This window comes from Gadus chalcogrammus, chromosome 8 (assembly GCF_026213295.1).
Source record: "Gadus chalcogrammus isolate NIFS_2021 chromosome 8, NIFS_Gcha_1.0, whole genome shotgun sequence".
NCBI classification, from domain to species: domain Eukaryota; kingdom Metazoa; phylum Chordata; class Actinopteri; order Gadiformes; family Gadidae; genus Gadus; species Gadus chalcogrammus.
In genome coordinates this window covers 13,555,917-13,572,698 of record NC_079419.1, presented here as the reverse complement: position 1 = coordinate 13,572,698, position 16,782 = coordinate 13,555,917, and the positions used below count along the sequence as shown (strand labels likewise).

General features: G+C 45.5%; 1 protein-coding gene across 1 annotated transcript; it reads right to left on the bottom strand.

Annotated features, from left to right (window-relative positions):
- Nucleotides 1-1,829: 1,829 nt before the first annotated feature.
- Nucleotides 1,830-16,179, bottom strand: slc7a8b (solute carrier family 7 member 8b). Its single transcript, XM_056596985.1, has 12 exons — nt 16,064-16,179; nt 15,287-15,475; nt 12,752-12,956; nt 11,265-11,416; nt 9,484-9,609; nt 7,740-7,893; nt 7,029-7,152; nt 6,329-6,432; nt 4,697-4,793; nt 4,157-4,306; nt 2,996-3,173; nt 1,830-2,495 (listed from the first exon to the last, which is right to left on the bottom strand). Exons 2-12 carry the CDS (start codon nt 15,432-15,434, stop codon nt 2,371-2,373), a joined length of 1,563 nt encoding a protein of 520 aa, XP_056452960.1. The 5' UTR covers nt 15,435-15,475; nt 16,064-16,179; the 3' UTR covers nt 1,830-2,370.
- Between the last annotated feature and the right edge of the window lie 603 nt (nt 16,180-16,782).

Genomic DNA, 16,782 nt, shown 5'->3' with positions numbered 1-16,782 from the left:
GTTGAGCGGAGGGAGCGGGAGGGAGTGTATTCTTGGAGGAGGTCGCAGAGGTAACTGGGGGCTAGGTTGTGGAGAGCTTTGTAGGTGAGGAGTGGGTGGAGACGGTGGGTCTCCCGACCTTATGTTTCGCACCCAGTGCCTGTAGCACTTTGGAAATCTTTGTGTTTACCACACTGGCGTCAAAACGTACCCGTGAGGATAAGTCGTCTATCCTATCTCCCAGAACACGCACTCTATCTACTGCATCTGTGTCTTCAACACGATTGTTCTCCACATCATCGGCCAAACTTCGGAGCGTATCAATAATCACCATTGGTGACCATGGACCTGACACATACGAACTAGAAGTGAACAAGGAAATTACGAGCAAGTGACGTAGTTCCCGCCCAGACGCTGATTGGCTGATACGTTTGCCACTTTGCATATTGACTTTTTGGATTCCTCTTTGGATTCCGTTTTGGATTCCGTTTTGCGGATTGAAATGTCATTTGAATATCGCAACACACGGAGCGTGGCGAAGTGGATTGCAATCACGGGGACGCTATAGCTTTTCAATTTCAATAAAGGAACTCAAAGAATTTGACAAAATGTTATTGTATTTTTATTGTTATAACTTTTGCAAATTTAATTGAGGATTGCATTGTCACTTTGCATTTTAAAATACACTTTGAATAACGTATTTACAAATTACATTATACAATTGCATAATGCATTGTCAAATGCATAATGGAATTCCAAATTGCATTGCCATTTGAATTTTGCTACATATATGCTTCCATAGGAAACAGCCACTCAGTGGCCACGCTGTTGAGGGGGTCCGCAGGTCTTCAACAGGGGGTCCGCAGAGGTACTGCAGGGGGGTCGCGAAAGTTTTGGTTGATTAGACAAAAAACATATTCCCCCGCAATCTTTTCCACAAATTGAAATGTCTTTAAATACACATGAACATGAATCCAACAAACTAGCCGCGTTTACATGCACTTTTTATCCGATTTCTAATCGGGATAGATCTATTCCTATCACGCGATCCAAATGTACTAGTTATATATATGGCATTTACAAAAGTGGTAAGCGTAGGCCTACGTTCGTATGTCTCTCTCGCACAAGCGGCCAAACATTGGGGAGGACGGCATTGGAAGAATGAGACGCTAGACAACACATATTTAAACTTGGGGTGATTGACGATAATACTGATTGTGTTAAATTGTACTTTTCAGGGGAAGAGCTGCACAGAGCCATAAATAATGGGAAAAGCAAAGATTGCGTACGGTGTGCACGCAGGGTTTTATAAATCGGAATATTTTTTGGCGCACGCAAAACTTGGCATTTGGGCGTACGTACACTTTTAGTAGCGATCCCACGCACAGTTTTATAAATGAGACCCCAGATGTGTCAGGTGTGCGCCCTCCTTTTTCTTATATTCAACACTTGTCTAGCACCTGTGGATTACCTTTGGATGTGCGCACCACCCCTCTTTACCTTTGGATGTGCGCACCCCCTCTAGCCATCACTTCCGTAACCTGATCTTGCACTGCGGTGTAACTCTGCCGACTCCGATGACGCGTGTTTCAGGTGCGCCAACAAGTGGATTTAAAATATGGATGAGAACTTTAGTTTAATTCCCTTAATAAACAATGAGGCTGGCTCCTTGACATTTTCCTTGATCCGAAAGGCATCTTTAGGTTTGATTAATTGCTGACTTGTTTTTAACTTAATCCTTTTAAGAAAATGTTTAGATTAGCAGGACTACCTAGTCTCAAAGATGCAAGTACTTCTTACAAAAATGAACTCCACAACTATAAAACTCGGAAATCATCACTAACAGTTTTCTTTCAAAAGCCAATTAAGGCTTTTATTTCAGAAGACAAACATATTTGACAATCACATGACGGAATCCCAATGTAATAAAACATGTCAACCAATTAGCTAGAAGTGCTACATGTTAGTGCTACTATAGTGATATCACGTGATGAACAATACAAACAATAAAATATATTACCCCCGTCCTCCCCCCAACACAGACAGTATCAAAGAACATACAAAAACACATTAGGCTTTTTAACTGTTAACATGAACACTGTGTGTGTGTGATAAGTTGACCTCGTTCGTAACTTCGACATTGCACCTTGCATCACCTGTTGCCAGGCATAACTACATTTGAGGCAGTGGTGTTCAGGATTAAGGCCGTTCAAAGAGACTAGGAAGAAGAAAGCAGGAAAACCAAGCCCTGCAGCAGAATGACTCAGTTCCTGATCATCAAGTGGTCGTGCACCATTTCACTCCCAGTTCCTAGGATTCTGTCCCCAGCATGGTTTTTTAAACCCATGCGTTTCAATCATGTCTTTTTCAACGGTTTCATTGGATAGCGCGTCAACCATCCACTTTTAGCGACCCGTCTTCCTCGTGCCCATCTCCTTTTTCCTCCTCCGGTGGGCTCTGGTCCATCGCAGGGTACACCACGGAACAGAACTTCTGGCACACGTGGGTCAACTTACCTGCATGTGATAAAACAAAAGGGAAAAGGAGCAGATTGAAGGAACTACAGTTGCAACAACTCCCCCACCCACTCCTCACCCCCCAACATAATTATTTTAACATATTATTGTTGTATTCTTTAGCCTATATCCACAGGGCCTCAACATTTAACCTGTTCATGTCTTTATTCTCTACATTCCATTCACATCTCATCTACTGCCCAAACACTTTCTTTTTATCATCCTGTGCAAAATATAAATAAAGTGACAAAGAATAAAATACATTAAAACGGCACTAGGCAAGTTTTGCCATTAGCATCATCTAGTGGTGTGATTTGTTGCTACATTTAGTTTAAGAAGGAGCAAAAAGGGGACCAGAACAAAACATTTCAGAGAGAAAAATAAACCTGGACGGATTGAGTCGTTGATTGCTGCGTTCAAGTCCTGAGAATGTCCTTAATGAATCGAACAGCTGCAGCAGGAAAGTTATAGTGCAGGTGTAAACATCACCAAGTGCTTACAAAGGCCTCTGTCGAACCACTCGGGCTTGTTCTCCCAGTAGACACCCAGGTAGTAGACTGGGACGCCCGTCAGCATGATCAACAGGCCGATGCCACACACCAGGGGCTCAGAGTAGAGCGAGAAGATCAGCAGGAAGCCCCAGAACAGCAGGTAGATGACAGGCCACACCAGGCTGATCTACAGGACACAACATGATCATCATCATAGTAGGTAGAGGACAGCACCCCCCAGGCTGATCTGCAGGACACATCATCATCATCATCATAATAATAAACTAACGTCAAGTCACAATCCTATACATGGACCGACGTACCGTCTAGTCATTTAGCAGACGCATTTGTTGATCCAGACAAGGCATTAAGGAGGATACCTACAGGGGTTTGGAACCTAGAACCTTTTGTAAACTCAATAACTATTCACTTTAATAACACCACAAGTAGAGTCAAACACAGCAATTACTTTTCCAGCCTGCCCCATTACGTCTCTAATGGTTGAATTTTATTAAAGATCTCCTAATATAATACTTTTCTGGTCTTCATTTCTTATTAATGACTCCTATTGAGCAACCTGACACGAATCACAGCACAAGAAACTGTCGATTTACGGGAAACTCTTCCTCTCATCTGGGCGCTTTCAGCATTCTCTGATTCGGCTTCCTCCTTCTCCGCCCCCCTCCTGCCAACCCAACTCTGTTGTGATTGGTTACCTTCCGGAAGAGCATGTTGCAACATTACCATGCATGGAAAATCCGGATTGTTCTACGTAGATAAATCCCAGAAATATGAAGAGAATTGTGACCAGCATATCTAGTGTTTAGCGCTCTGCACAGCTACCCCAGACGGTAAACAGGGAATACGTCTAAATGCATGTACGTCATCATTTGACACTTTAGTATGGTTAAACATGACTATAAATCATTATAACGTTTATAAGTCAAAAGTCGAAAAAGCCTAATAGATGCTCTTTAACATCCTTGGGTTTGCTTGGGAATGTTCTTGCCATTGATGGTTGCCTTGTGAAAATAAACTATTAATGTGCTGATCCAAGTTAAAATATAGAACAAAGCCAATTTTATTTTCTGTAAGCCAAGAATGTCAACCCAAGAAAATATGAAGAGCCCATATGAACAAACTGCAAAGCCTGCAATGCGGGGCTTGTACCTTGATTGGTCGCTTGAGGTCTGGCTGTTTGATGCGGAGCACAATCTGCCCGGCGACGGTGACTCCGTAAAAGAGGTAGTTGATGAAGCCCACGTAGTTGATGAGTGTGTAGATGTCACTAGTGCACATCATCAGTAACGTGGAGACGCACTGAGGAGAGGGAACAGAGAAAGTTGATTATTCTCTGCAGTCTTCCCAGAAAAAACAAAGGTATGCTTTAACATCTGTGACATTCTGTACTTTTATTAATTTCAAATTGTATAAAAACCAACCCAAAGAAAGAAGCCATTTCACAAAATTTGCATTTTTGCATAAAATAACGCAGTGGAATCAAAATATATATAATATAGTGACTTTCAAATCAGAATACGCTTGTTACGCTTGTTCAACTATCCTTTTCTCAAATGGTGGAAAAGAACCAAAACCAACAAATACTTAAACCATAGGCTCGGGTAAAGTCTACATTCTTTGTTATAAATCGAACCCAGCGTGTGTGTTTTGGTCCTTAGCTCCCGTCCACCCCGGTGGAGCGCGACCCACCGTGAAGAGGAGGGCGGGGATGGGAGTGCAGCGGTTGACGTGGATCATGGCCAGGAGGCGGGGCAGGTGGCCCTCCCGGGCGCCGGCGAAGAACAGCCTGGAGGAGAGAACGAGGAGCCAGAAAACAACCCATTTGTCTTCGGAGCGGCAGCATCGAGGGAGGGGTGTCGGCTCGGGCAGTAGTTTATCGCCCCAACGGAAACACTGATGTAGGGGGACGGGGTGCAGGAATGGCGTGGCAAAGCTTGAGAGGAGAGGAGGAAGGGTGGGGAGGTGGGGCAGACGGCTCAAGTGGCACGATGACTGCACTCCAACGGAAATCAATATTCCAGATTTTATGTCAGGATTTCCGACAAACGGAAGGCTTCCATTTGCAGAGGAGATTGCCTCTGATGTGAAACACAGGGAATCCCAATGAAGGTCTTTACTGCCATATTACTAGCAATAAATAATCTAACAATTTACCAACAATTGGCTTCTGACATTTATGACCACCAACAGGGGTGGACTGGCCATCTGGCATACCGGGCATCGTCCCGGTGGGCCGTTGACCCAATGTGGGCCGGTCCGGTCCGCTATGTTTTGTTTTTTTCTCTCTCTCTAAATTCCCTCCAATTGGGCCGGCCAATGGGCAACAGAGGGCTAGCAGTGTGTGGCCAGCATCGACACAGATTATTGGTCTATGTTTGTCATTGTCAATCAATCATGGGCTGACAGGCTCAGAGAGCCCTGGCAGTGCTGTCAATCACAACAGAAACCAGGGTGGGCGGGACCTCATGGCATGGGCCGGAGTCGTGGGAGTCCGCGACTCCCACGAGTAATTAATTCATATCTTAGACTTTTTCTCGCAGCTACAGATAAAAAAAATTAAATTCTCTATTTATGGTTTCACAATGACTGAGTCACATTTGAAACAAATTTATTTCAGCTCTAATACTGCTACTGTCTGTAATATGTTTCTATTTAGATTATTTGTCAGGATATTTTGTTATTATTGTCCGGGTCTGCTTTTAACCAATGCTGGGCTTACACAAAAAGATTTTCCCATTCACAGACTAAAAACTGCAAGAGAGAAATTAGCGTTGGATCAAGTGTGACATTTAACAAGCGTTTTGTAGCTATGTAGATATGGGGGTTGGAGATGCAGCGACCACAGGATGTCTGTTCACTTCCTGTTCAGGTTTCACACCTTTCTTGTCAGCAGCACAAGAGACACAAACTTGAAAAACAAAAACAAAAAAAGGCAATTTGCACTGCTATTTGCAGTGCTGTACTATTATTCGGATGTATGTACTTGATTAAATTGTTTTAATAAAGTACATACAGGGTTCTTCCCGTTCGTCTCTTGTCCCACCCCTAGTGCTGATAATGTAGTGGGCTGGTCTGGACAGAAAATGCCAGGGCTGAATTTTTGTCCCAGTCCACCCCTGACCACCAATCAATTAGCAAACATGCAATTTACTAATGGCCCTCTTGTCAGTTACAGCATCTGAGCTTTTGGGCATTGAAAATATTTTTTCTTTTTCAGTTCAGACCTTATTGTGTGTGGACTGACGCGATCCTGCACAAAGTAAACCGCCAACACAGTTGCGGAAATAAGAGGAGGGAAGAAGAGCGAGGGAGCAGACTGACCGTGAGGAGGTGAAGAGCGAACCGTTGACCCCCCCGAAGGTGGAGAGGGCCACAGAGATGGGCATGATCCATGACATCACCCCTAGCAGCTTCTCTCCAAATGTCTGGGAGAGAGACATGGAAGCACAGTTGATAGAGAGACAGACAGAGATTGGACCCACATGCTTATTGCTAAACAGCTGCATGCAATCAGAATGCTAGTTAACAGGGTTTGAGCTAATGCTAACAAACCATTTTCTCAAACACAATCATAACAATTAGCACGAATACACTTGAGTAATAATTTAAGTCTGCAATGGGACAAACTTTTAACAACCAACGGATAGGAAAATCCAAGCAACGCAACTACCGTACATGCCTTGTTTGGATGCATGAAACATGCATTTTATACATTCAGGAAGCAACCATGTAATGTAAATATGGGCCCTTTTTTGGAGCCGGTAGGGTTAAGGATGCCTAACTTAAGGCGCAAACGGCCAGGAAAAACGCCTCACAAAACCCAGCGTCGGGGCAGCATTTCTGTCAACAGATTAAAAATTCTCTTTTTTCCAAACAAGTCTACAAACATAAACTTTCGCGAAATTGTAGGGGGTGTCGGGTCAGGGTCCGATCCCCTTTAAACAGCAGACCTTTGAGGGGCAATCAAACCCAGGACCTTGGCGTCGAGGGTTCAACCGCAAGACTACCTGTGTTTACTCACCACGGCCACGGCGTTGGAGGCCAACAGCTCCTGGGGACTCATGGCGGTGATGTAGGCGATGTTGGCAAACACGTAGACGAAGGTGACCAGGGGGATGGAGATGAAGATGGCCCGGGGCAGGTTCCTGGAAAAGCCGAGAGATAATTAATATTTACTCACTAAAGGGAACTATATTTTTTGTGTATCCACCTAGGGGACTTTTATTATTTTTACAGACAAAGCACGCAGGTTGGTGATGAAGGAAACTGCTTTATTGTAGACATTTGTAGATAATGAATCATAGCGCTTGTGGCGCTTGTTTAACCAGTGCACACGGATTGATCAATGTGTAACAGGCGTCCATCCTCACCCAGCCCCAGTCCAATCAGTCTAACTAGGGCTCAGTAGAGGCTGGTTGAACCAGCCATCATCCACACACTCACAATAAGGACATGTTGTTGTGGAACAGCTAGGTAGATGTTGCGTAGGGATCCTTCCAGATACTCTGCGGGGACAGTGGGTTTCAAACCCAGCACCTTATGGCGGATAGTTGAAAAGCCTAACATTGTCCTGCCCAGCAGCCAAGGGAGGACCTCATCTGATGATTCATGTAAAACTACCATAGCCCAAATCACAAATGTGGGAGGGTTACACTTGGTTATGCAACACAACACAGAACATACAACTTGCTGTGTGCACTACTCCGTCTGGTCCCCGGGCCTCCTCCATCACCTGTAGGGGTCCACCAGCTCCTCCGTCACATAGTTGAGGAAGTTCCAGCCTCCGTAGGCGAAGGAGCCCTGCAGGAAGGAGAGGGCGATCAGCCCCACTTCGTAGTCCCGGAACGTCTCGAACGCATGCACCGGCTCCAACCAGTAGTAGTGGCCTGGGGAGAGACGTGTGGCTCCATCATCACAACAGCCTTTGATGCTGCTAACACTCTGTTCCGTTGTGATGCCATGGCAACAGCAGAGGGCAACAAATACTCTGCAGTGATTAGAACAGTATTTACATTTTTCCTACTTCAACCATAAATGTGAATATTGGATTTTAGATAGTGTAGAAATCGTATACATTGCATCATTTATAGAATCATTAAATGTATAACCATGCAAACAAAGGCAGACTAACATGTATGCACACAAATATACCATGACCAAACAATATTAGGGAAAGGTTGTGCAACTGGACCAAAAAAGAATGTTAAAACCGGAGGGGGTCGATTCCAGGAACGCCTATGTTGCGCAGCCAACAAGTACATTCACGCACACATGAAGATCCCAGGCAGGTATAGGAAAAACCGGCCCACGTTCCAAGCGGCCATTGTGGCAGTCTGACACCCCGGGTGATTAAGTCAGTAATGGTGAGCATCGCGAGTGGAGGAGGGGCGGGGGGGGGAGGAGGAGGGTAGGGCTCCCTGGGGGAGGGAGGGAGTGGGTCCCTGTGGATTACGAACAGGAGACTATAATCCCTCGTTCACGTTGGGTTCATGGAAATCCTGTGCGCCGGGATCAGAGGGGAGGGCTTTACGGTGGAGGTGCCAGCTCACCCTCTTATCTTGGAGCCGTTTGTCTTGCAGCGGTTTAGCAGGTAAATTACTGTGCTGTGACAAAGCCTGGAGTCAACACGTTAGCTTACTGGGCTTGTCCACTCCTGTTTTGGTCTATGTACTTACAACATTAACATACATTGGTGTTTGTAACAGCGATTTAAGTATCATCTTGTGGCTTGGCTTTTATTTTGGTGAATAGAAGCTGAAGCTCCACCCACATCCATTGAAGAGATTCCTTTAACACCATGTTCTACAAAAAGTACAAGAAGGTAACTATACCGTGCTCATGAGCAATTCTCTGACAAGTTTAACAGCATCCAAAGCTATGACCTCTCTGGTAAATCATACTTCTTCACTAAACTAACTAAAACGCATAAATTGAGTGTGTTAGAGGTTCATATTGCAACAAGTATTTCCGCTTCCCTACATGCTTATAAGGGAAGATGGGATTCAGGGAGTGAATTAGCTCTTGTTGGTTGAAAACATGAAGGAGCTAGTATTTAACATGGAGATGAGATGGTGGGGACTGGAGAGAGAGAGCACAAGAGGGGCCGGACAGGGTAGTCGCTCGGGAGCTGGGTCTCCCAGCTCCATCCCCGGCGTCTTCGTCCTAACGTATCCGTGAGCAAAATGCGCCGAGCCCCTGTGCCTCTGAAAGCCCCCCGTGTATCTCAAGTCACTGCAGCTCCCTCTGGATTACAGTGTCTGCTGAATGACCCTAGGATGGCTTCACGTGAAGCAGCCATCTTGGCGTTTTTTTTTGCATACATAAAATCTGAACAACCACAACGGGTTGCTCAGTTATTCTAGAGTTCTTGATCAAGATGGACTACCAAGAGGGCAGCTTGGAATGTGCTTTTGGGACAACCGATGGCATGATTGAAACGCTGCTGCAGGAGATCGGGAACGGAGGACAGAAGATACCTTTGCAGATCTGAACGATGCCCATGATGATGATCAGGCCCAGGGCTAGAAGCTTCCCGGCCGTGAAGATGTCCTGGACACGGGTGGCCCAGCGCACGCTGAAGCAGTTCACCCACGTCAGCAACACTGCACACAAACACACCCACTCAGCAGACAGACCCCCAACACAGCACACAGAACAATGGCATTAAACAATTAATCTGGTAATCCACAACTCTAAACCTAAAATTCTAGGAATTTACATGTTGTCCGGATTTAACTATTCTCTTTGTTCGTCTTTGCATGTTTAGTTATATAGACCAAGAGCAACCTCAAATACAACTTTAACACAATTACATGGCTTTCCCTTCCCCTATTTACATTTTGGATGATGAATCGTTGGATTCTTTATATAGAAGAGCATTTTACTTCAGGTCTGACGTGCAACTCGCCACCAATGCAAGTAGGGTAAATAAAGGCGGAGTGAATGCATTGGACCCAACCCCTGACATTCAGATGACCTTGAAACTCCCCTTCCCAACCCGCGAAAACAAGCATGAAAAAGCCTTACGAAAACAAGCACGCGCTGCTATTGGCCAGAGAGGCAAACCAGGGCAGGAACATCAGGAGCCGTAAACAAAATTCCAATGCAGATCGAGGGGGAATCTTTACAAATTACCGAACAACATACAAGGTCCCGGAGCCCCAAGACCCTCACACCAACTTAACCGACAACGCTTAAAACGATTCTGTTCAACCAATGAGTGCCAATGCAATATTATGATCATAAACAGGCATTCGTTTCATAAATGGCCTTCATGATGCGATACATCAACACGCTTTTTGCTCCAGACCTGGCAGGGGTTTGTGTTTCCAGGATCCCAACGGACTAGTCCGGAGAACAGTGGTTTGTTAGCAGTATTTAAATGAAGTTGATTTTCTTCCAGATCGTAGATACTCAACGGCTTTAGAGTCCTCAAGGCTTGTGTATAGTTAGTGCTAAAATTAGAATTTTCAAATCGCAACAGGAAGGGAAAATCTAAATTGGTTACAGCTCCAAAAAAGTGAGAAAATCTAAATGCACACACAATTGTGTCCCACACAATGAGGAATCATTCTAAGACGTTGTCAGGTTACTGTAATATTAGCAACAAACAGATATCAGTTTCACATGAGCAGCGGCCCGAGAGAGTGACAGCTTTATACAAGACAATTATGAGTTGCCTCCGGGGCTTGTCTGGCAAGGGAATAACAGGAGGACCACAACTCATTCCACGGTAAAAAGAACAAGACAAAGCAATCCTATTCCTCAAGGCCTCCGGGCCCCATCGGACCAAAGACCTGCCTTCCAGAGAGAGAACCCCCATGCCCCAGATACCACTTCAGTCTAACTGCATCAACCCTGACCCCCCCCCCATTTATTCCAAACTTTACATCTATTCTCTACACCAGGTGTTCCCAATGTTGTTTAGACCCTAGACACACCAGGAGCAACCCAAAAGTCAAGGCACACCAAGTTAAAGTGGTTTGATTATGGACAACGTCACATTTACCAGGAAATTATGTAAACATTGCGATTAGCAATCAAGAAAATTGTCATTAGCAATGTTTATATAATGTCTAGGATCGAGGATATGCCGGGGACCAATGATTCAAAACTAAAGCAAACATAACAGATCGCAATCAATGATGGGATAACGTATTAAACCCACAACAAGTCACGGCGGGTGGGTTAAATTCCGGGGCTTTAAACCACTGGTCTGAAACCGCAGAAAAAGGGTGCATTTGTTTTGCCGACTCACGCAGGCAGACGGCGGCTAGCAGACGCAGTGCGGTGTCGGGGGGCAGGCAGCTTGGGAAGAGGGGCTGGAGGATGTAGTTGGCGAATGTGAGGGCGATGACCGCCTGGTTGGTGGGGTAGATGACCAGCACGGCGATCCACAGCCGCAGGAACCTGGAGAGGGAGGGGGGGGCGGAGGGGGGGGGCCCATGGTTACGGATGGGCGGGGTCCCACGCCAGTGTGTTCGTGAGAACATGCGACTTTAACGACCCATTTGTTTGTGGCCCCACTGAGGGGACACGCACACACACCTTGTATTTCTCATACCAATTGCTACTGCGATCTCCAATCTTTAAACTATGTTTCTGCAGCAGTGTATCCAACTTGTAAATCTGTTTGTATCAAGGCTGCAGCTAAATTGAGATGTTCCCCCCCCCCTCCCTCACATGAAACCAAGTAATTTCTTGTCTGAACATTGTATTTAAAATTATACTTCTGCACTGAACCACGGATGAAAGATAGAGATGGCACCAGAGCACAGGCAGACCTCGGAGAAAGGAGCGTGCATAATTATTTAATGAGACGGGATTTATTAAACCAGGTGGGAAATCGGGGAAATGGGTTCTGGATGTGGTCCCAAACTGAAATGTATAACCGAAAATCAAAGTACCGTCTCCATCAGTGGACTCCCAATCAATGATAGCATGCATGCAAAGGTGCTTGTGAATTAATGAGCGTACGTGTGTACCCCTAGTTGGTGGTCTTCGTTACTCTGGTGCTGTGGTGCATGAAGGTCCTGCTGTGTGTGAACACCTAATAAGCCTGGGACTGAACAACAGCCCCACAGAAGGAGTGTTGTTGAGATGTGTGATGGCCCATAAAGAGCAACAGTGTAGAATGTCGAATGTAGCACGCATGCATCTTTTATAGCGGATGGGGTTGGAAAGCAGCGTGAAGGGGGGGGGGTGGGGCATTCATGAGGCGCATGCTTTGTCTCCTTTTGAAAGGTGGGTTGAATTTATGAACTGGCATTTGTTGCGGCAGAGCCAGGAGTTTGACAGAGCTTGTATACAGAGCGCTACACTACCGCTGTCCAGTCGTCTTTATTTACGGCCTGGTGTGCAGCCAGTAACAGAGTGTGGAACATCAAATTTAACGTCTCTTTCCAAGTTCGGAGTTCCCTGAAGGGCCAATCGTTTGTTGACTACCTATAGTTGAATATAAAAGCAGCACAACCCAAGTAACAAAGCGCCAACAGTTTCATATTTTAAAATTTCAATATAAATATATAAACAATTCCTTTAACACAAATGTAATGCTTGTAAATGTAAGTATTCTTGAACACATTACTTAATTCCATCTGACTATATTGCTTGCAGCTTAGTTCTGTATATCGAGAGTGCCCACGCACACCAGAGCCCAGTGCACCATTATATTTCATCATAAAACCTGACCCAGACCCCTTGAGAAATGGAACTCCATTCGTTTGCTGAAGCCTTCCACCTCACCCCGCCAGGCCGCCGAAGATGTCCTTGACGTAGGAGTAGTCTCCCCCAGACTTCGGGATGGTGACGCCCAGCTCGGCGTAGCAGAGCGCTCCGATGGCGGTGATGCCGCCCGTCACCACCCACACAATGATGGCCAGGCCTACGGAGCCCGCGTTCTCCAGAACCCCCTTGGGGCTCACGAAGATCCCCGACCCGATGATGTTGCCTGGGAGACGGTGGACAAACCAACTTCATTAAATCAATTTTCAGAACAGACTTTCATATTAAAAAAAAAAAAAAAAAAAAAAAAAAAAACACAAATGTGGGCTTCGGTTGTCTGGATGATTGGGATGTTGACTGCGGTTATACAGCGCTTTTCAGACTGGTGTCCCTTAAAAGCGCGAATTATGCCTCGCATTCAAATATTCATACACCGACGGCAGAGTCGACCATGCAGAGAGACAGTGAGTATCGGGGTGTCTTGCTCAGGGACACCTCGACACAAAGGCAACCGGCTCTACCTCCTGAGACCATCCTGGCCCAGACTGAGTGGCACTAGGTTCCAAGCCCGCTGTCCAACCGCTACAGTCTGCCAAAGGCATCCCTGAGCAAAATGCCCAAACCGCTAAACTCAGACCATATTTGGAAACAATTGCTGCCCAGCCAAGGCCAGACGGATATTCAATCCATAACGCAAAATTCAATATCTGGAATGTCTCACAAGGCTACAGAATGCAGAACTAATCCCACCTGCTCCACGATGATATGAATCAGAATTCACCAAGTCGCTTTGGCTAAACATCCGCCAAGGGAGGCAAAAGGAAGAACCACAATGTGATTCATTCTCATTGCCCAGAAGATACACCCAGACAAGGAAATTGTCACGTTTGTTCAAGGACATTTTGTAACCGTCAACTACTTTGAAGATGCACTGCTATTTCCAGGTTTATGCAGCACTTCTCTGGGGAAACCGACAGCAAGAGGGTCGCAATATGTGCAACATGGGGGACAAATGAAAATCCATACATTGAACGGAGGAGGGACGTTGGTACAAGAACACCATTCATCGCGTCTATTTACACGCTCAAGTGATCAATAATATGAACTCACAAGCAGGAGGGCGACAATAACACACTACAAAAGACCCACTTCCCAGCACCAATTAGTGGGACTCGACCCTCTGTCCTGCTGGGATTCTAACCTACTGTAATAACTAGGTCGGGTCTCGACACCCGAGACAAAGGGACTCAAACCCACCCTGATCCCCTACACAGGGCTTTCACCCTAAAAAAATAGGGCAATCAAGGGCCACTCAAACCACGCCCCCTAATCGGATGAGGTTTTACCTCACTGTTGGGTTTGCATCCAACACAGAAACAAAAGAACTACAACCCAGACCGGGATCCAGTCCCTTTTAAAGGCTTGAACTGGGACAGGTACCATATCTGCCTGCCGGTATATGGCTTCCATAATCGTTCAAAAAACAGGAAGAGCTGGATTTTACGAAAGCTCATCATCCAACAGAAAACTCAACAGGCGGAGGCTGGGGGGAAAACATTTCCTTTGGTGGGAAAATGCAAGGAGGGCAGAAAAATTAACGAACGACGGAACAATGTCAGCTTCCTGTATGGGACGTGACACAAAGTCCGTCCTCTACCTTTCTATACGGGACAGCCAGCAGTCCAAACCCCTGGTCTTGTTGTACCTCAGCTTCAATACAGCACACCAACTTCTGCCGCTGTGTGATTGACTGACGATGGCTCAGTCGGTGGCTCAAACAATCCAGATCAACCAATGAAGCACATTTCAGTTTCAACAAGCACACAAAGGCCACTTAGTCGTGTATACAAACTATTTAGGAGGCTGAATTGAATTGGCTCATTAAGTAGGCTTAAATATTACCATGATGAGATCCTTAATAAGTCACACAGAGCCACTATCGGCAAAAAAAATTACTTTGGAATTAGAGTGCAGAAAACGATTTACACCCTTTATGTTGCTGTCCATGCACGCGCACAGACGCGCGCGCCATCTGAATTATCACTCCCCATTTATTTCACATGGGTCAGCAGAAAATGGAAGTCTTGCATGGTCATATGTTAAAAGGAAAAACACTATTCAGTGAATATCGCGTCAGCAACAGACGTGACGGGGGGACGGACATTAGTGAGATTAAATGTATCGGCCTGCATGGTGTGCTGCGGTGATGGTGGTGAGGCCGGGAGGGCGTGCGTCGAAAGCCGTTTAGTCCACAGATCAGTTTAAGTGCACCATGTGATGTTGACACATTGCTGTATCTATTAAAGTAGGCCTACCTATATATCTATATAGATGTATCAAATTAAGTTATCTAGTTTATTCACATTTTCTCCCAATTTAAGTTTATGATTAACAAAAATGTAATAATGCAAGACACTTCTTCCCAAAGCTTCACCGCTCCAATAACATTAGATTGTGTTACAGGGTAAGCTCAACCCTACACAATGGGCTATCCGGTGTGGGACGGTGAATGACGAAACCGGGACAGAAGTAGAAAGGGCCAACTTAAAAACTGACCAACAATAATTCCACAGGCGCTGACCAAGCCGATCTCCTTCTTCAGAGCAACACCGCCTCCCCCTGATTCCTTGGCGGGCTCCGGCGTGGGGTCCCCGCTTTCCGAGTGGGAGCTGCTGGCACCCCGCTTCCTCGGTCCGTCACTCATCTTCGTTTATGTTGACAGCCACCAGTGAACGCCTTTGGCACCTAGAAAGCAGGTAATTGCTCAGGTGATCGTGGGCACGGCTGGATATCGAATAACAAGGAGTGGAATAAAAGGTCTATTGTAACCCCGCTGCTTTAGGTGCCCTTCATTTTTCCAGAGGTGAATCGCCAAATAGCGACAGGAGGACCAAACTTCAAGACCCGTTTCAAAATGTCCTCGTTTAGAGAGTGGATTACAGCCCGATAACGTTGCTTCCACTAGGCTACTGGATCGACGTGCAGTTCGGGTGCGTGGTTGCCATTTTTGGACACCAAGTCCCCGCATTAATTATTTGGTGGATTCGAATGAAAGAGCTACTCCCACTGCAATCATTAAAAGTCCATCAAAAATAAATAAATGTCATTTATTTTAAAGTTAAATCCCCCCCAAAAAACAGCGTCACGTTCTAACGAAGCGCATTATGTTGGATGAACGCCTACGTGTTCAGGTGTAGAGGGGATCAATCGTAGGCTACCGGTTCGGGGGTTACAAGGGTGCGTGCAATCCCAGCCCGATGAGCGCAAAGGACCTGCTGCACTTTGAGTCACAATTAAATAAAACTTATATTCAACACAAAAACTGCGACTCACCTCTTCACTGCATGAACTAGATGATGAATTTATAACTTAAGTTACGGACGTCATTTTGCCACCGACTTCCTGCTGCTGACCAGGACGGTCGAGATGCCAAATGAATCCCGACGAGAAAATGAACGTGAAATACACAAGCTTGTTATTTGCAGCCAATCAGGCCGCCGGGAATTGTCAATACATCAAGGCCCGCCCCTCACGCAGAGAGACGAGACAGGTCTATTTTCCAAACTGGCATGTCAAAAAGCTTTTTACATTAAATTCAGCAAAAACAACATTTTAAGTAGGCCTATGAACTTGCAATACAAGGCCCATTTTAGACGTATGCTTATTGCACAACAAATCTGATGTAAAAAGTTTAATCCAAACCAGACATGGCAACTGTAGTTTTGCAATCTGTCAGTTCTGTGTTTGTGATCGCATCTTTATGTGAAGCTTTCCCTGACCCATTTCATGATATATTTAGCACACGCAGTGGAAGGCATGGATAATATTGGTCAGCCATTCATGCCGGATTCAACTTTTGAATGTTCAATAAAAACGACATTTAAGATTTCGAGACATGGCTGAAAGTTCAGCTTGCATTTAAAAATATGCGAAGAACGCTAATAAGACCTGAGACATGTTGGAACAATAGCGACCAACACTTTGACTGTATCTGGCTACTCAGATAATGGCTCCGGCGACCCCTAGTGTATCCAATTATGTTCGACAAGTTA